Source organism: Phaseolus vulgaris, chromosome 2 (assembly GCF_051622355.1).
Source record: "Phaseolus vulgaris cultivar YP4 chromosome 2, ASM5162235v1, whole genome shotgun sequence".
Lineage (NCBI taxonomy): Eukaryota > Viridiplantae > Streptophyta > Magnoliopsida > Fabales > Fabaceae > Phaseolus > Phaseolus vulgaris.
Window position 1 is genome coordinate 35,660,722 of NC_143499.1, and position 16,869 is coordinate 35,677,590.

General features: G+C 29.1%; 1 protein-coding gene across 1 annotated transcript; it reads left to right on the forward strand.

The window, feature by feature from the left end:
* The first annotated feature begins 7,718 nt into the window (after positions 1 to 7,718).
* On the forward strand, positions 7,719 to 9,608 carry LOC137809729 (gibberellin 2-beta-dioxygenase). The gene is made up of 3 exons (XM_068610818.1): positions 7,719 to 8,297; positions 8,526 to 8,883; positions 9,245 to 9,608. The coding sequence occupies exons 1-3, from the start codon at positions 7,894 to 7,896 to the stop codon at positions 9,509 to 9,511; spliced, it is 1,029 nt and encodes a 342-aa protein (XP_068466919.1). The 5' UTR covers positions 7,719 to 7,893; the 3' UTR covers positions 9,512 to 9,608.
* The last annotated feature ends 7,261 nt before the right edge of the window (positions 9,609 to 16,869 follow it).

The following is a 16,869-nucleotide window of genomic DNA, read 5'->3' on the forward strand; positions in this document are numbered from 1 at the left end:
GAAAATAATAGAAACTAATTTAGAAATCAATTTTTTTGTTAGTTTCTAAAATGGTCTCTATTTTAGTTCCTATTGTAACTAATTATTTTGGTCTCTAAAAATTGGTTTCTATTTCATGATTTTCTTGTAGTGTTTCTTATACTATTTCCTGTTTTTCACAAAAATAATTTACAATTTTTTTCACAAATAATGTTTTGTAATGATTAACATTGGTAGAATCAATGTAATTGAAAGGAGTAGTTCACATGTTGTTTTATATTGGTTTAGTCTTAATTTGGATTACGTCTATTCTTCAAAGTCAATAACAAAAAGTTTTATAGTCAAAATTTGATTACAAGTACTTTTATTATATTTTTTACTCAAAACAAGTACATATAATCACTTTTTGGTTATCTAATAATCTTTACTTTTGGTTATCTGCACAAATACATGGTTTCTTCAAGAAAAATACACGTTGTCTCTAAAAGTCGTACCACAAAAAAAATTATATGAACTTCACACTTATGTGAACTTTAAAAGATTGAAAGAATCTTGATAAATTCATAAAAATATTTGGAAACTCAAAACTTCATAAAAAATAAAAATAAAAACTCTAAAGCTTGCGGAAACATGAGTTCATGGTGAGTGAAATTCACAACACATGAAAACCTATGTAGGAACAAGAACAAGTAAAAAAAAATATTAAAAATTAAGTGAAAAGTTAATATAGAGTTTTAGTCTCTGTCTATTTGTTTGTTGAAGAAGATAATAATAAAAGTGCTTACTATTTTTGTTTGTTTGTTGAAAAAGGTAATAATTAAAGTGCTTACTACAAACTAATCTTTTTAAAAAAGAACCGTTAATAGAATACACTGATATAAATTAAATTAATATTAAAAGTAGATTTTATTTAATACTGACGAAGTTCACATCAAGTGAAAAATAAATTTCAAAATACTAGAGAATTAACATATATACATGATCTTAGTGAGAGACTATCATCAACCTTATTAACCTTCAAAAGTCAATACAAGATAATTAACCTACTTGATCTTATAGTTTATTTCTATACAATAATACTATTTATTTGTCATTAATATTGATTTTTGATTATTAATATAACACACTAAATACTATGAAGTATTATACAACATATTAAATTTTCATTTATTAAAATAAAATATAATCATAAAAAAAGCATACATATTCGCCATAACATGTATTTTTGCTATTATATATCATTACAATAACATAAAACATTATATTAGTTAATATCATATAGAGAAATGAAAGATCTAACTCTTTAATAAAGTGAGAAATGGGTTGGAACAAGAAGAGAAAAAACATTTTGACGAGTACAAAAAGGTTGAATTGGTATGTTTTGCTGCTGTTTGGCTAATTTTGGTATTGTCCTTTCTTTGCTTGTTCTCATGATATTTTTCTCTGTACTTATAACTTTCTTCTTCTATTGTACCCTCCTGGTATCAGTATTTCATCTATTGTACTTATACTCAGGATATTACTTTTTTTAACCCTTCCAGTATAATATTTGTTTTATGACAACACAAATTTAGAATCGATTGTGTTATGTAAAATAGTAAACACATTGCGTACCACTAATTTATGCATATTTTCTAGATACAATTTTTATATTATTATGCTTATTATATTATTTCATATTTAATAATTATATACACATATTTTTCCATCATTACCATTACCATTATCATTATTATTATTATTATTATTAATTTTAAATCCTAACTAATTTATTGAAAAATAATTCAGCCTACGATGTCTAGTAAAATTTAAATGGTTTATGATAAAAATATTATTTGATATTTTATTTCTCATACCATTATCTATATGCATCACTTTCTTTTTAGTTTTTTTTCTTCTCACATTGTTGGTTTGCTCTATCAATAATCTAAACGAAAATCATGTTAAAAGACAAGTCATAAGTAATGTTTCATGGATATTTCATCTCAAATTTGCTAACATAATATTTTTGCATATGAGATAATATTAGTTTCAAATATTTATTTACAATTTTATCTTTAAAAACTGCATCAAGTATATATATATATATATATATATATATATATATATATTATTCCTAACAGTTTTACTAACATGTCAAAATCCCTAATTTATAAACCAAATAATAACTCAAATACAATAGTTACATAAAAATGTGTACCTACGTAAAACAACTAACCAAAACTACACTTGCTACAACCTAAAAAATACTACATAAAGGTTTATTAACCTATAGGCACAAAATATACAAGGTTATATAAAATTGGTTACTAATTATGAATTTAGCAAGAATGGAATAAGAATTAAGACACAGATGGAAATCCAACAAGGTTATGTATGCTCCTTTCTTCTTCTTACCATTCCTCGTTTAAAAGCATAATATAAAAATTTAATAGTTTTCGAAGAACTACATTATATTAAAAATTAAAACAAAATCTATATATATATATATATATAAATAAAAGGACATGTGATGAGAGAGCTCCCAACCACACATAACCATATAACAAGGAGGATGAAGACCTAGATGTTGTTTATTGATTTAGTTATAAATATGGGTCTAATTGGACTTTTGTTTATTTTTGTTGGTCCAATCAAGAGGAAAAATCTAGGGTAAAGGAATGTACAAACATATCCAAGAATACTTCCAACTCATCAAAACATAAACTAGAGTTTTGGTCAAAAAAACACAAGAAGACTGAGTTTCTGCTAACTAGTCAACAATATTTTTGGGTCAAGCTTTAGCTTAAATAAATTGTATAAAGTTGTTTAGGATTTCATGGGCCATGTATTGTACCTAGTAGCATACAAAAATTGGACCAAATATTTGGGCCAAGTAGCATGGGTTTTTGGGCTTGTATTTGGGCCAATAGTAAAATATGTCTAGTTAGGGTTAAAAGTGACTAGTTAGGGTAACAATTGGATTTCTTTGAGCCCAATATAACCTTAAAACATCTAGGGTATATTGGAGGACGAAAATTACCTTGGCATGGAGTACATGGACATCCACATGGCAACCTAGCACTACAAGAAAATCACGAAATAGAAACCAATTTGTAGAAACCAAAATAATTAGTTACAATAGAAACTAAATTAGAGACCGTTTTAGAAACTAAAAAGAAATTTGGTTTCTAAATTAATTTATATTATTTTCTATTATTATTAAATAGTTTCTAAATTGGTATCTAATTAGCAACCAAAGTTTTTGCTACCAAATTTAGAAACTAAATAATTGGTAATTAAAACCTTAGTTGCTAATTAGATACCGATTTAGAAACTATTTAACAATAATAGAAAATAATAGAAACTAATCTAGAAACCAATTTTTTTGTTAGTTTCTAAAATGGTCTATATTTTAGTTCCTATTGTAACTAATTATTTTGGTCTCTAAGAATTGGTTTCTATTTCATGATTTTATTGTAATGTAGGAGTGAAGAGGATTTAGCATGGAAGATGTGAGTTCAGCATGGAAAGCATCACTCCACATGACACCTTCTCATTGGAGAGTTTTATTTTGAATTTTCAAATTTTGGCTCCAAAATGTTCAACCCTCTCTCCTATAAATTGAGGTGCTTGACTCTAATTTTTCTAAAATTAATGAATGAGTGAAATTGCTGCCAAAGTTGCTAGCTTTTCTCACTCCCTTGTCTTGTCTCTTCAGGATAAACATTTTAATCTTCTTCTTTACCTAGCTCAAGTGATATGACCCAACCAATCACTCTCCCTACCTATCATGCATCTTCAAGAAATCCATAGTTTTATATGAACCATCCTTATTCATCTCATCCATTGAAGCTTTCACCAATCCTCTCCAAAATCCAAGAAAAGAATTTGGTCATGCACATTTTCCATCAATATGTGTACCTTTTTTTTATGAGACATTACTTTTTAGAGTTTTGTAACGATATAAAATGAATCATTCTATTTTTTTTCTTTATGATAAATTGTCCTTCTGGAGATTCAATTAGATGAATTACGATCTAATGTTTTACTTTCTTTAACACTCTATTCTACTATCTTTCTTGATGGATGTAGAACATGTACGCAGTTGTCAAGAAGAGGACCTTGTTTTTACGTTAGTGGTTTATATATTATTCTGCTACGTCGATTATATAATAGACATTATAAAAACACTACTTCCCCTTTTCATGATTGCCTATCAAAGAGGCAAAAAGATATATGTATTTTAAAAATAAAGTAAAATAAGTGTTATTTTACAAGAGAATCGAATTATAAAAACACATCACTAAAAAATCATTAAATAGAAACCATTTTTAGAGACAAAAAATACCTAGTTACTATATTGATTAAATTAGATACTAATTTATAGATTAAAAAAATTTTGGTATCTAAAGTAGTTTTAAAATTTATAAACTAATTTCTATTAGTATCTAATTAGCTAATTGATTTTTTTTATCAAAAAATAATAAATAAATTAATGTGAAAAACTTGAGGGGTGCTCCAATCCCATAACAAATAGAAGGTCTAACAAAGATGACCTCCAACCAAACCTACAAAACTCAAGAAAACTACATACTCTTTCCAAAAACCAATATCATGAAAAAGTTCCTCCAAAACCTTCATCCACTAATAAATACATGAAGAACCAACTATTAAGAAGTTTTATTTCAGATATACTTAGCTGCAAAATCATGTAAGGTAATTGGCTGCTCAAACCAACATTGATATCTAATTGCTACCAAGATTTTAACAACTAATTTTATAATCTAAATTAGTTGGTAGCTAAAACTTTGGTAGCTTAGATACAGATTTTGAAACTAATTTATAAATTTTATTGATAATAAAAACTACTTTAAATACCAATTATTATTTTAGTCTATAAAATAGTATCTAATTAATTAATATATATAGTGATTAATTATTTTTTATCTTTAAATTTTTTTTATTTAATGTTTTCTTTAGTGTTCACAAAAGTAAACCGATAACCTAAGTATTTCGAGATGGGATTATTCAATTTTTTATTTATTTAAACCACAATTGCTTCCTTAAAGAAAGACAAGTATTTACTTACACACTTATTAAAAATAGCCACTTCGACAACTATAATCCAGTCTGAGAGTAAACTTTTTTTAAATTGTGTTTTTTTTATACTCTGAATAGTTGCAATGTTTGAAGTTATTAAGAAAACGTTTCTTATTATTCATGATATGAGACCTTAATTCTATAGAAATAAGAAAGATCTAATTTTTTAGTGGGGCAAAAACATAAAACAAGTGTGGTTATTTTGAATTTATAAATGCAGCTTTATAGCCGCATTTGATCAACACGCACTTGTAAATCAAGAAATACAAATGTGGCTATATAGCCGCATTTATAAATACCATTTACAAGTGCGACTATTTGTTTTAGTCGCACTTGTATATGCCAAATCATTAAAAAAAATTTAAAATTTTAAAACATCGTCAATCAATCTTGTGTGAAGGTAACATTGATGAAGAGTCACGGGAGCGTCAACAACGGTGGCAGCAGCAAAAGCGGCGACAGACAGGGAAACAGCGATGGAGCAAACCAAAAAGCCCACAAGAACGCACGGAGACAATGAAAAAAACGAAACAATACTTCGAGACCACCAATGCAAGGAAAAAAACATATATAAGAAAAACGAAAACATCTATGCATATATTTGTGAAGATGAAGAGGAAGAAAGAGAGCTCAAGAAACTTACATTGACACAAATGGAATGTAGATGCAGCAGAAGGAGAGGAACTCAGGGTGCGAACGCGAGACGAAGGCAAAGATGAGAAAGAAAGTATGAAATTGTGTGTGGCGCGCTTCAAAATTTAGGGTAAAAAAGGATTTATGAATGCGGCTAAAGGTAAAACCGCATTCGTAAATCAAAGAGGGAGTAGGAGAAGACGTTAAACGGAGTGGCCTTCCAAAGTTTCAATTAAAAAAGCAAGTGAAAACGATATTACATTGTAGGTCATTGCATGATTCATATATACACTCTCCTATTAATGAAAATATCTAATAACTAGTGCAAAAAGAAGAAAAGAATACTTGCTTTTCTTTCTCTGATTGGTGTCTCGACCCTCTGGTATGTCTTAACTTGATTTAGATTGGTGATGGAATTTGTTTTTGTCAGGTTTAGTATTTTTAGTATTTGTAATAGCTGTTTGGAAGGTGTTAGAGGTTTTTCCTATTTCGATGTATAAAGGTTGAATCACCTCTGAAGTTGTTCATATGTATATAATCTTTATTGTTGATAAGATAAAGCTATTAAGATTTTAGCTACTAATATTTTAAATTTTAAATTAGTCTCTAAAAGACTAATAGAGACTAATTTAAAATATAAAGTAGTTAGTAACTAAATCCTTGGTTGCTAATAGTTAGATAACAATTTAGAAACTATTTTATACATTTTTATTAATAATAGAAATTACTTTAAATACCAATAATTTTTTTAGTTTATAAAATAGTCTCTAATTTAATTAATATAGTAACTAATTATTTTGATCTCTAAAATAAGTTTTTATGTAATGATTTTTTTGTAGTGTCTTTTCTTGGAAGACTTCTACCATATCAAATATTCTCGTATTTTTAGTATAACGTGTACATTAAATCTCTAGTTTAAGGAGGGATAAATAGTAAAAAGTTTTAATAATTAAAGTATGTTGGAAAATGTGTTTTTTTATAGTGTATTAATGATGGTCTAGAGAAAAGGTCATTGGTGGTGAAATTGTTTAAGTCTCACTTATTTTACTCGACAAGTAGACTGAGTAAACTTTAATACAATTATGGGTTGTCGATTAACAGGAAGTTGATGTTATCACAGTAAAGATAACTTTCAAGATGAAGTGATACGAAAATAAATGTTGTTTTGCATACATTTTTATAACTAATTAACTAATTATAATACTACAACTAGAATGTTTACACTAGTGCAGAAAACGCATACTACAATCACTTTCTAGATCGATCAAACGAGAATCGATGTAAACAAAAAACACGGTGACATTTTTGTAAATATTTGATACATATTACACCGGTTGGATGACCCAACCGGTGTAATAGACTGGTCTAAGACTTATATTTTTTTAAAACTTTTTTTGTTAGATGTGTATTACACCAGTTAGTCTATCCAATCGATGTAATATATTTTGCCAACAGTTAAATATTAAAAGTAATTTTAGTTTTTGTTCTAGAAAGTGTATATTATACCAGTTAGATAGCCCAATCGGTATAATATACCATACTCTCACTTAAGTTTTTTTTAGTTATTGTTTTTTGTTGTGAGTATCGTGTCAAGTTTCTACAATTTAAGTATAATCAGATTTTAACCGTGTTAAATTTATCTATTTTGATAATTTTAATTTTTTAATTAGAATGTGAAATTGCCCCTAATGGATGAAAAAACCAAAAAAAAATCACACTTTTAGTAATTTTATTTAAATTGATTTTATATGTATTTTTTTAAAATTCATTACATATATTAAAAGGGTCTTTTTTTTTGTAGAAAAATTAAAGAAGATAATAACGTTAAAAAGGAGAAGATTAAAACAATTTCATTAAACTTCAATAGTGTAAGTAATATTGTCTCCTTGTTTATATAATATACAAATTTTAAAAAGAGACGTGAGTTTTTAATTTTGAAAAGGAAAAGAAAAAAAAAAGACAATTATTTTACATGTGTGGGTCGATAGTATAAATGCCAGGAAGACAATGAGAGCCAGATGGCTGTCTCTATAGTTCGTAACGCCTCTCCTTTCTTCACCCTTCATGCATTACAATTCTCATTCCCATTCTCATCACAATTCTCACTCTTCACATCATTCCTCTCTCACTCTCTCTCTCACTTTTTTCTTAGTGTGTTCCTTTTGCTGATAGCTAGCATTGGCAACTACTAAGACCACCATGGTTGTTCTTTCTAACCAATCTGCACTGAACGAGTTGTTTCTGGCCAAGACATGCAATCCCCCCACCATGTTCACGGAGGTTCCCGTGGTTGATCTCTCACGCCCTGATGCCAAAACAATCATGGTGAAGGCCTGCCAAGAGATTGGTCTCTTCAAGGTGGTCAACCATGGCATTCCCTTGGAGGTGATAACGCGTTTGGAGAATGAAGCGCTCAAGTTCTTCATGCAAAGCCAGTCACACAAAGACAAGGCCGGTCCTCCCGACCCTTTCGGCTATGGCAGCAAGAGAATTGGCACAAACGGTGACCTGGGTTGGGTCGAGTATCTCCTCCTCAGCACCAACCCTGACATCGTCTCCCCCAAAACTCTTCAGCTTTTTCACCAAAACCCGCAAGTTTTCAGGTAACTCAATCAACTTTTTAGAACAGAGTCCCCTGGTTTCTGTTTTTTTGTTCTCTCTTTAATTATATGTCAACGTTTCAAAACGCGTTCACCACAGCAATTTTGGCTGCACTCTCTGTACAAGTTGACCACCTTAATCGCATCTGCATTTATTGTATTTTCTGATAAAAATGTTTATTATGATGTGATGGAGATGAAGATAAGTAGGTTTTGACGGTTATTGAACAGGTTGTGTGTGGAGGAATACATAGGGGCAGTGAAGAAGATGTGCTGTGAAGTGTTGGAAGAAATGGGTGAGGGGTTGGGGATGGGAGAAAGGAATGTGTTTAGCAGAATGATAAGAGAGGAGAGAAGCGATTCATGCTTGAGGGTGAATAGGTACCCAGCATGTCCAGAGCTGAAAGAGGAAGGTGCACTGAGTGGACGAAATTTGATTGGGTTTGGAGAGCACACAGACCCACAGATATTATCTGTCCTCAGATCCAACAACACATCAGGACTGCAAATCTGTCTCCCAGATGGGACTTGGGTTTCAATCCCCCCTGACCCTTCCTCCTTTTTTGTCAATGTTGGTGACCTCTTGCAGGTACATCTTCAAACCAAAACCCTTTTTCCTTTTCTTCTTTTTTAACTCAAGATCAAAACACAAAAAGGCTATAGGATTCAAGACAACAAAACAAAACCAAACGTGGAACAAATAACATCACTAAATTATCCCATTCTTATCATTTTTATATATTATTATTATTATTCTATAAAAAATGTATGTATGAAGAATATTATATATAAATGTATAGATTATAATTTGTGATAGAAATTGAAAAAAAAAAATTATACAGTAAATCAGTAAATATGCGTTTAGTTGGTAGTATATGTAGTTAGTTTTACTATATATGTAAATTTTGTAAGGAAATGTTGTAGTAAATGTTTGAATATGCAAATTTCAGGTTATGACAAATGGGAGGTTTAGGAGTGTTAAGCACAGGGTGTTGGCTGACTCAAGCTTGTCAAGGTTGTCAATGATATATTTTGGAGGGCCATGTTTGGACGAAAAGATTGGTCCTTTACCTTCACTGGTGTCAAGGGAAGAAGAGAATTTGTACAGAGAGTTGACATGGCGGGAATACAAGAATGCTGCATACAAGACAAGGCTCTCTGATGATAGGATCACTCTCTTTCAAAAATCTGCAGATCACACTCACAAACAGACTTGACATTATAGTATTTTTTAGATACAATTTTATGCCGAATGCAACTCTTGAATCAACTTTTTATATGTTGCATATTTAATAAACTTTAATTTCTTTTGCTACCCTAATTTTCTTTTATTTTTAACTATACTCATCACTAAGAACAGTTTATTTTTTGTGTTTTTTTTAATATAAAATATAATATTAACTAACTAAAATAATAATAGGATAACAATAATTTTTAAAGTAAGCAGTATAAAACTTAATTAAGCAATAAAAGAATTATAGCAGTATCCTATTGTATAACATAATTCAGATCGAAACGTCTGTTCATGACAGATATTGAGGTGCATGTTTTTTCTGTTTGTATCCGAATAGATTTTAAGCTTAAATAAGCGAATAATTTGTGCCCTAAATTCCTTGTTAGGTTCGAAACTCAATTATATAGTTGAAAAATAGTTAAGGAAATTTTATGAATTATGAATTATGAATCAGAAGTAGTTCAGGAATTAAGCAAGTTGAGCCAGCTATATAGATATCATTCATACTCGTAACCCTTACGTCGATATATGACTACAAAAATAGTTTTTTATGAGTTCAAACAAACTAGTTAATGATGTCTAATTACTACTAAATCATTTGTTCTTACAGAAATTTTTGGTTAAATAATGATGTTTATTTTGTATATTGAGAGACAAAAAAAAGGGTAAAAATGTTTTAGAGAAAAAAATATAATCATAACCTACTAATTAATAACTCATTTACTATTAATTACTTTGGATAAAATAAAAAGGAGTCGATATTTTTTAGTGTCTACCATCGCTCCCGTCATATGATATTTTAGAAAAACTAATTTGTTCCAAATTAGATATCGTTTCAAAAAAATTATTCTGCGTTAAAAATTCTATAGGACTGTTATTACGAGTGAATGACTAACTGATTAAAAAAATACACTAAAAGCAACACATTATTTTTTGTGAAATTAAAAATATTAATTACATTCTTCATATACATATTAGCTAATTAAATATTTTTTTTTAATCTCCTAAAATACTATACACTTTGAATACACGGAAAGCGTGATTGGGAGTAAGAAAAAGAAGAAAAATATATCATAAAAGAAGAAGAAGAAGATGAAAGAAAAGAAAAGTAAACATGACGAATAATGTAATAAAAGAGATTTATTGCTGATAAAAAAAAATGTAATAAAAGAGAAAATTAATTTTTAAATTAAAAGTTCAGAATTATGAAATTATTTAATTGTCAATTCGTGGAAAACTATGAAAATTGAGGTTATGATTTTTGTAGCCGCCCGAACATTTGTACTCACAAGTCAACAAGAAAAGGATGCAATCAAGAAGCTTCTAATAACAAAAACCACACAGATATAATAAGAGAGATGAAGAAGGTCAAAGAAACATTTTTACCAGTTCAAATGAGTAATAAAATGAATTTTAAAAATGGTTAAAAATGTTTACTGCAGGGCGACGGATGACGACTGACGGTTTAGTTTGCTATTTTTTCAGGTTGAAGGAGGAATCTACTAGTCATTTACTCTTTAATTGTAGAATTGTCTAGCTTGTTTGGGGTCAATGTTCTGCGTGGTTAAGAGTATCGTCGGCCACTTCCATTGATCCTTTCGTTCACTTCTTGCAATTTTGTAATGTTATGTATTGTAATGGGTTTGTTTTGAGATGGTAGGAGATTTATAGTGGTAGATTATTTTTGACTCTCTTTTTGATGGTTTGAGAGACCACAGAAATTAGGTCTTATATAGGTATGTATAAGGGTTGAACCACCTTTAAGTGGTTAATGTTATTCCATCTTTATTTGCTGATAAAAAAAAATGTTTACTGCAAATAATATTTATGGAGTCATGATTACTGAATTTTTCATACTATTATTCTCATGCGAAGTAAGATATGATTTGTCTGTAGATATAAAAATGTTGAGTGAGGACACTGCTACTATGATGAAACAGAAAGGGCAAATGCATAAAATAAGGTGAAGACTAATGGACAAAAGTTGAATCATAAACTCTGTCAGAAGCTGTTTGGCAACGGTTTGTGAATCATTCATCATTTGAGAAAAGTGTGGCTTAAAATATGATTATTCCACCATTGTCAAACATGTAAAGTTGTAATTAGCTTCAAAATTAAACAGTTGAGATGAGAATGAAATCATTGCCGAAAATAAAAGCCAGCATTTGTGCGAGTGATCCAATGGAAAATGAAGTCAAAAAGATGCAATAGAGGCATTAATTACACCTCACATGTTGCCCTAGTTATCCAAATTAGGATTTTTAATGGAGATAAACACAACGTATACTACATCAACATCAACTTCCAGATTCAAAGCAGGTTATGTGGAATGGGAAACCTTTTTCTACTGCTTACATTGGAATTGTATTCTATTTTTGTGTTTTTTTATTAATTTATTCTTTATCAACTTTTCCTTTATTATAGATGATTTGGTTTGAAGCAGTTTTGAACTGGTGGTTTCGATTTTAAATATCAACTCAACTAATATTATTATTTTAATAATTTAATATATTTTTTAATTATTAACTATAAAATAAAATTGATTTTTGTCTATATTCAAACTTTAGATTATTCAACTTGTAATATAAAAATAATTAAAACAAATCATTTTATATGTAAAATTATTATTAATTTTTTTATGTAAATTTGTTGTTATTGTTTTGATGGTTAATATCTACTATAATCACTTCTAATAAGTTAATGAAATAGAACCCTTAAATTAAATTAATTTTATATAAAAGAAATTTATTTCAAACCTTTTTATATTATAAATGTTTAAATCGTTTGAAGTTTGAATCGAGAATGAAAACAAATCTCGTGTTATAGTATAAAAAAATATATATTTAACCTAGTTTCGAAGAGAGATTATATTTTCTTGGAAAAGGGAAAAACAACGCTACCTTCATTGTGAATATTTGATTGAAGGAAAGTTGTTGATGCTATGAGGTTCGGACACTTATCTTAAATGGGCGTATCCGTGTCGGACATACTTGTCGATGTCGATACTCGTAGGACACTTATCAGTGAAGTGTTCAATTCAAAAAATATTTGTTGGATTTTTGAAAATTCTAACACGGTTCTAACACAATTTTAAAATGTATAAATACAATAATTTTCTAAAAACTCAAATTTATTATGTAATTTTTTATTATGATTATAAAAATAAGGAACAAATTCTTTTGAACCAGTCATGAAAAATATCTTTCTGCTCCCAAAATAATCTGAAACATACTTTTGCACATAAATATTTATTTTCAATTTATATAATTCAAAATTATATAATATATAGATCTGTGTCCCCGTGTCCTACATTTTAGAGATTATACGTATCTCCGTATCCGTATTCGTGTCATGTCAATGTCTGTATTCGTGTCGTGTCAGTGTCCGTATCCGTATCTGTGCTACATAGTGTTGATGTCGAGAAGATTTAAGGTTTGAAAAAATGTTTCTTCTATTTGATTTTTTGAAAAAATAATAGTATTTTCAGAAATCATGTTTCTTTAGAATTGTGCACAATCACGTTTCCTGAAAAAATAATTTCGTGACCGTGAAATTTTATTTAACCAGTCAAAATTTATTAACGTTTAAGAATGAAAGGTTAAAGAATGTCTCAAATACTTTTATTTATTTAATTTTTTTTAATAGAAAAATATTGATAATTTTTAAGGTTTATTATTCTTAGAATCATGATTCGAACACGAAAAAAAAAATGGTACCGAACACCCTCTAAAACAGAATTAACATAAATTTTGATCAAAAATAGAAAAAGGAAAATCAACATTTAAATTCCTTTATTTCGACAAGTTTCCCCAAAAACAACATAAGGGCTCTCTCTCCTTTAGATTTGTCTAGGTTGACAACCTGTCCAAAAGAATAGAAGTGACCTATCAAGTAAACAACTTGGCCAAACATTTGTTTAATATATATAAATTTTATAAAATAAAAAATAGTTTGAAAAAGGTTAATTGGGAAAGTTGTTGAGGTGGGTTGTTTTTTCTAGAAAAACTAACATCCCAAAATGTCTGGGAAATGGAATGCCTAAAAAGATTAGGTGGGGTACCTAGTATTTGTTGTGATATGAAGCATAGTGGTGGGAGATAATTGAGGATAGTAAAAAGGAAACATGCTTTGGGATCAAGAAAGTGAGGTCTCAATAAGGTTGTGGTGGGGGCTTAATTCATCAACTAACTCATAGTTTAGTACTAAGTTTCTTCTAGGAGAGTGTACATGAATGACTAAAACAAAATCTGTTTTGTTCGTTTGGAATTCTCCCTGGACACAAGATCAGATCAGATCAAGTTTGGTTATAATTCTATATTAATATTCCTAAGCTAACAAAATCAGCAAGCAGATGCTGTCTGAATTGATTTATTCAAGAAATAATTACTGTTTACATGTTTTCTTTAGAGAATTTTCTGGACTCATATTAATTACTTCTAAAGTGAGGACTTGGAATAAAATATTTAAGCCTATTTAACATCATTCTTTTAGAAAAGTGAAAATGACATTAAAAAAAAAATTAGTATTGTCTATGAATTTTTATCCACGTAACTGATTTCGTAAATAAACTCAGCATTACCTACGGACAACATTATTTATGAATATTATCCACATATCAAAATTCGTAAGTAAATTCAACATTATTTTACAACTATTATCCACGGATCTCTATTACCTACCAACTATTACTCACGAATATTTATTACTTATCAACTATTATCCATAGATCTCTATTACCTATTCACTACCAACATTTACCTACGAATCTCTATTACTTACCAATTATTACCGACAAATATCTATTACCTACCAACTATTATCATAATAATTATATACATAATATTAAAAATATTATTATAATTTGAACAATTATAAAATCATAACTAATATTCATAAATAATAATAATAATCCTAACTAATAGGTATACATATTATTAATATTATAAAATTAATAATAATAATATAATAATATAATTAATATTATATTAATAATATGAATAATAATATTAATAGTATTTGTAACATTAATAAAATTAATGATATTAATAATATGAATAAAATTAATAATATTAGTAATAATAAATAAACAATATTAATAAAAATATTAATATCATTAATATATTTATAATATTAATATTATTTACAATATTAACACTATTTATAATATTTAATAATACTAATAATATTTAATAATATTAATAATATTTAATAATTCTAATAATATTTAATAATATTACTAATATTTAATAATAGTAATAATATTTAATAATTTTCTTAATATTCATAATAATTTTTATCAGCACTTTGCAAAAACACATATAAAACAGTTTTAAAGCAATGAGGGATAGAGAGATTCACACGTAATGTTTATACTGGTTCACTTTCAACCTGAGCTACATCTAGTCTCCAGAAACTCCTGGGTATTTCACTAAGTAATCAACCACAGATTACACAACACAAATATCAAAGAGGTGATCTTAAACTCTTCAAGAACACTCACCCTCTTTGAAACACAAAAACTACAAGTCAGAACACCCTCTGACGGTAAAAAACCAGTATCTTACAATTTTACAAATATGAATTGAAACACAAGTATGAACATGAAGGATCTCACCTGATACAAAATGAATATAGCACATCCTATTCCACTCTTAACCAATGCAAAGCCTTAAGCAATCTTGAAAAACTTTTAATCTCTTTTGTAAATTTTATCTCTCTCATTTTTTAGATTTAAACACTGATTATATAGCCTAAAAAATAGTCGTTTTAGACTTTCAATCAGGGGCCAATGGTATAGACGAGAAACATTTTATATAGAGAAACTTAGAGCAACGGTATAGACGAGAGAACATACTTAATTAAACAAATCCTCCCTGCCACCGACAAAAATCTACCTTTTCACCTACCCAGTTTGTTTTTAATTCTATCAACCACTCCAACCCAAAATGCACCTCTCTTATGACGCCCCCCCCCCCCCAACACACACACAAGCTTCCCCAAATACTTAAAAGGATTTTTCATCACTTCATAGTTGAGAATTGCAGTAGAACGCATGATCACTAACTGATCAACTCTCACCCACCAATCCTGCTCTTCAAAAAGTTGACCTTAAGGTAAGAGACTAGCTCAAAGCAATTCAAAATTACCTTTATTGTAAATACACTTTTAGTATTAGCTTCACAAAAGAACAAAGTGTCATTTGCAAATTGAAGCATATTAACGTTTACCTTCTTAACCCCAATCTCCTAATTGTCAACCAAATTCCACTCGACAACTTTCCTTAACACACCTGTTAGACCTTCTGTCGCAATGAGGAACAAGAAGGCTGCTAAAAGGTCACCTTGACGAAGACCCCTCTTCCGGTGGAACTCCTTAGTTGGGCTCCCATTAACTAACACCAAAACAGAAGAAGAATCCAACCATGATTTTATCCAATTAATCCATTTATCACAAAAACCTAACATTTCAAGCATATAGAAGATAAACTTCCAACTAACAGAATCATAGGTCTTCTCATAGTCAACTTTGAAGAAAACACAACTTTTCTTCTTCCTTTTTATCTCCTCTAAGACCTTGTTAGCCACAAGAACACTGTCCAACAACCCTCTTCCTTCAAGAAAGCTGTTTGTCTAAGGTTTATTATGACTTTACTTATCACCTTTTTCAGCCTTAAAGACAGAATATTCGACACAATTTTATATAGACAACCAACCAACGATATAAGTCTAAAGTCACCTAACTGATGGAGATTATCGACCTTAGGAACCAAACAAATGAATGACGTGTTTTAACCCCTGGGCCATCTGCTACTGTTCGCAAACTCGTTCACTACTGAGAGAATATCCTCATTTAAAAACCCGTAAGGGTCAAGACTCTTCAAACTATCACAACTCCAAACAACTAATTTAACTTTCTCTTCAGAAAAGGCTCCTACCAACATACAATTATCTTCACCAGATATTGAATTGAAGCTAAAATTACCCAATCTAACAAGAATCTCATCAACATTTTCAAATCTTTACTTAAAAAAGTCTTTGTCCTTATCCTTAATCATCTCCTTGTCATCGCGCCACTGATCATTCTCAAAACCCCAATTTAACCCGTTCTTAGCCCTCCTCCATTTTACTGCTGGATGAGCTTTCTGTTGTAATACAGTTTCTTGCTTGAGAAAATTTCTATTTTGTTCGGCTAGCAGAAACCTCCGTTCCTCCCTCCCTTGCTCATCAAATCTCACTTTCGATGTCTTTTGCATCCATAAGTACTTCAAGTGATTTTAACCATTTGAAACGTTAATAAACCCATTGTAACGACTTTTCAAGATAAGACATGTTTTGGTTTAAT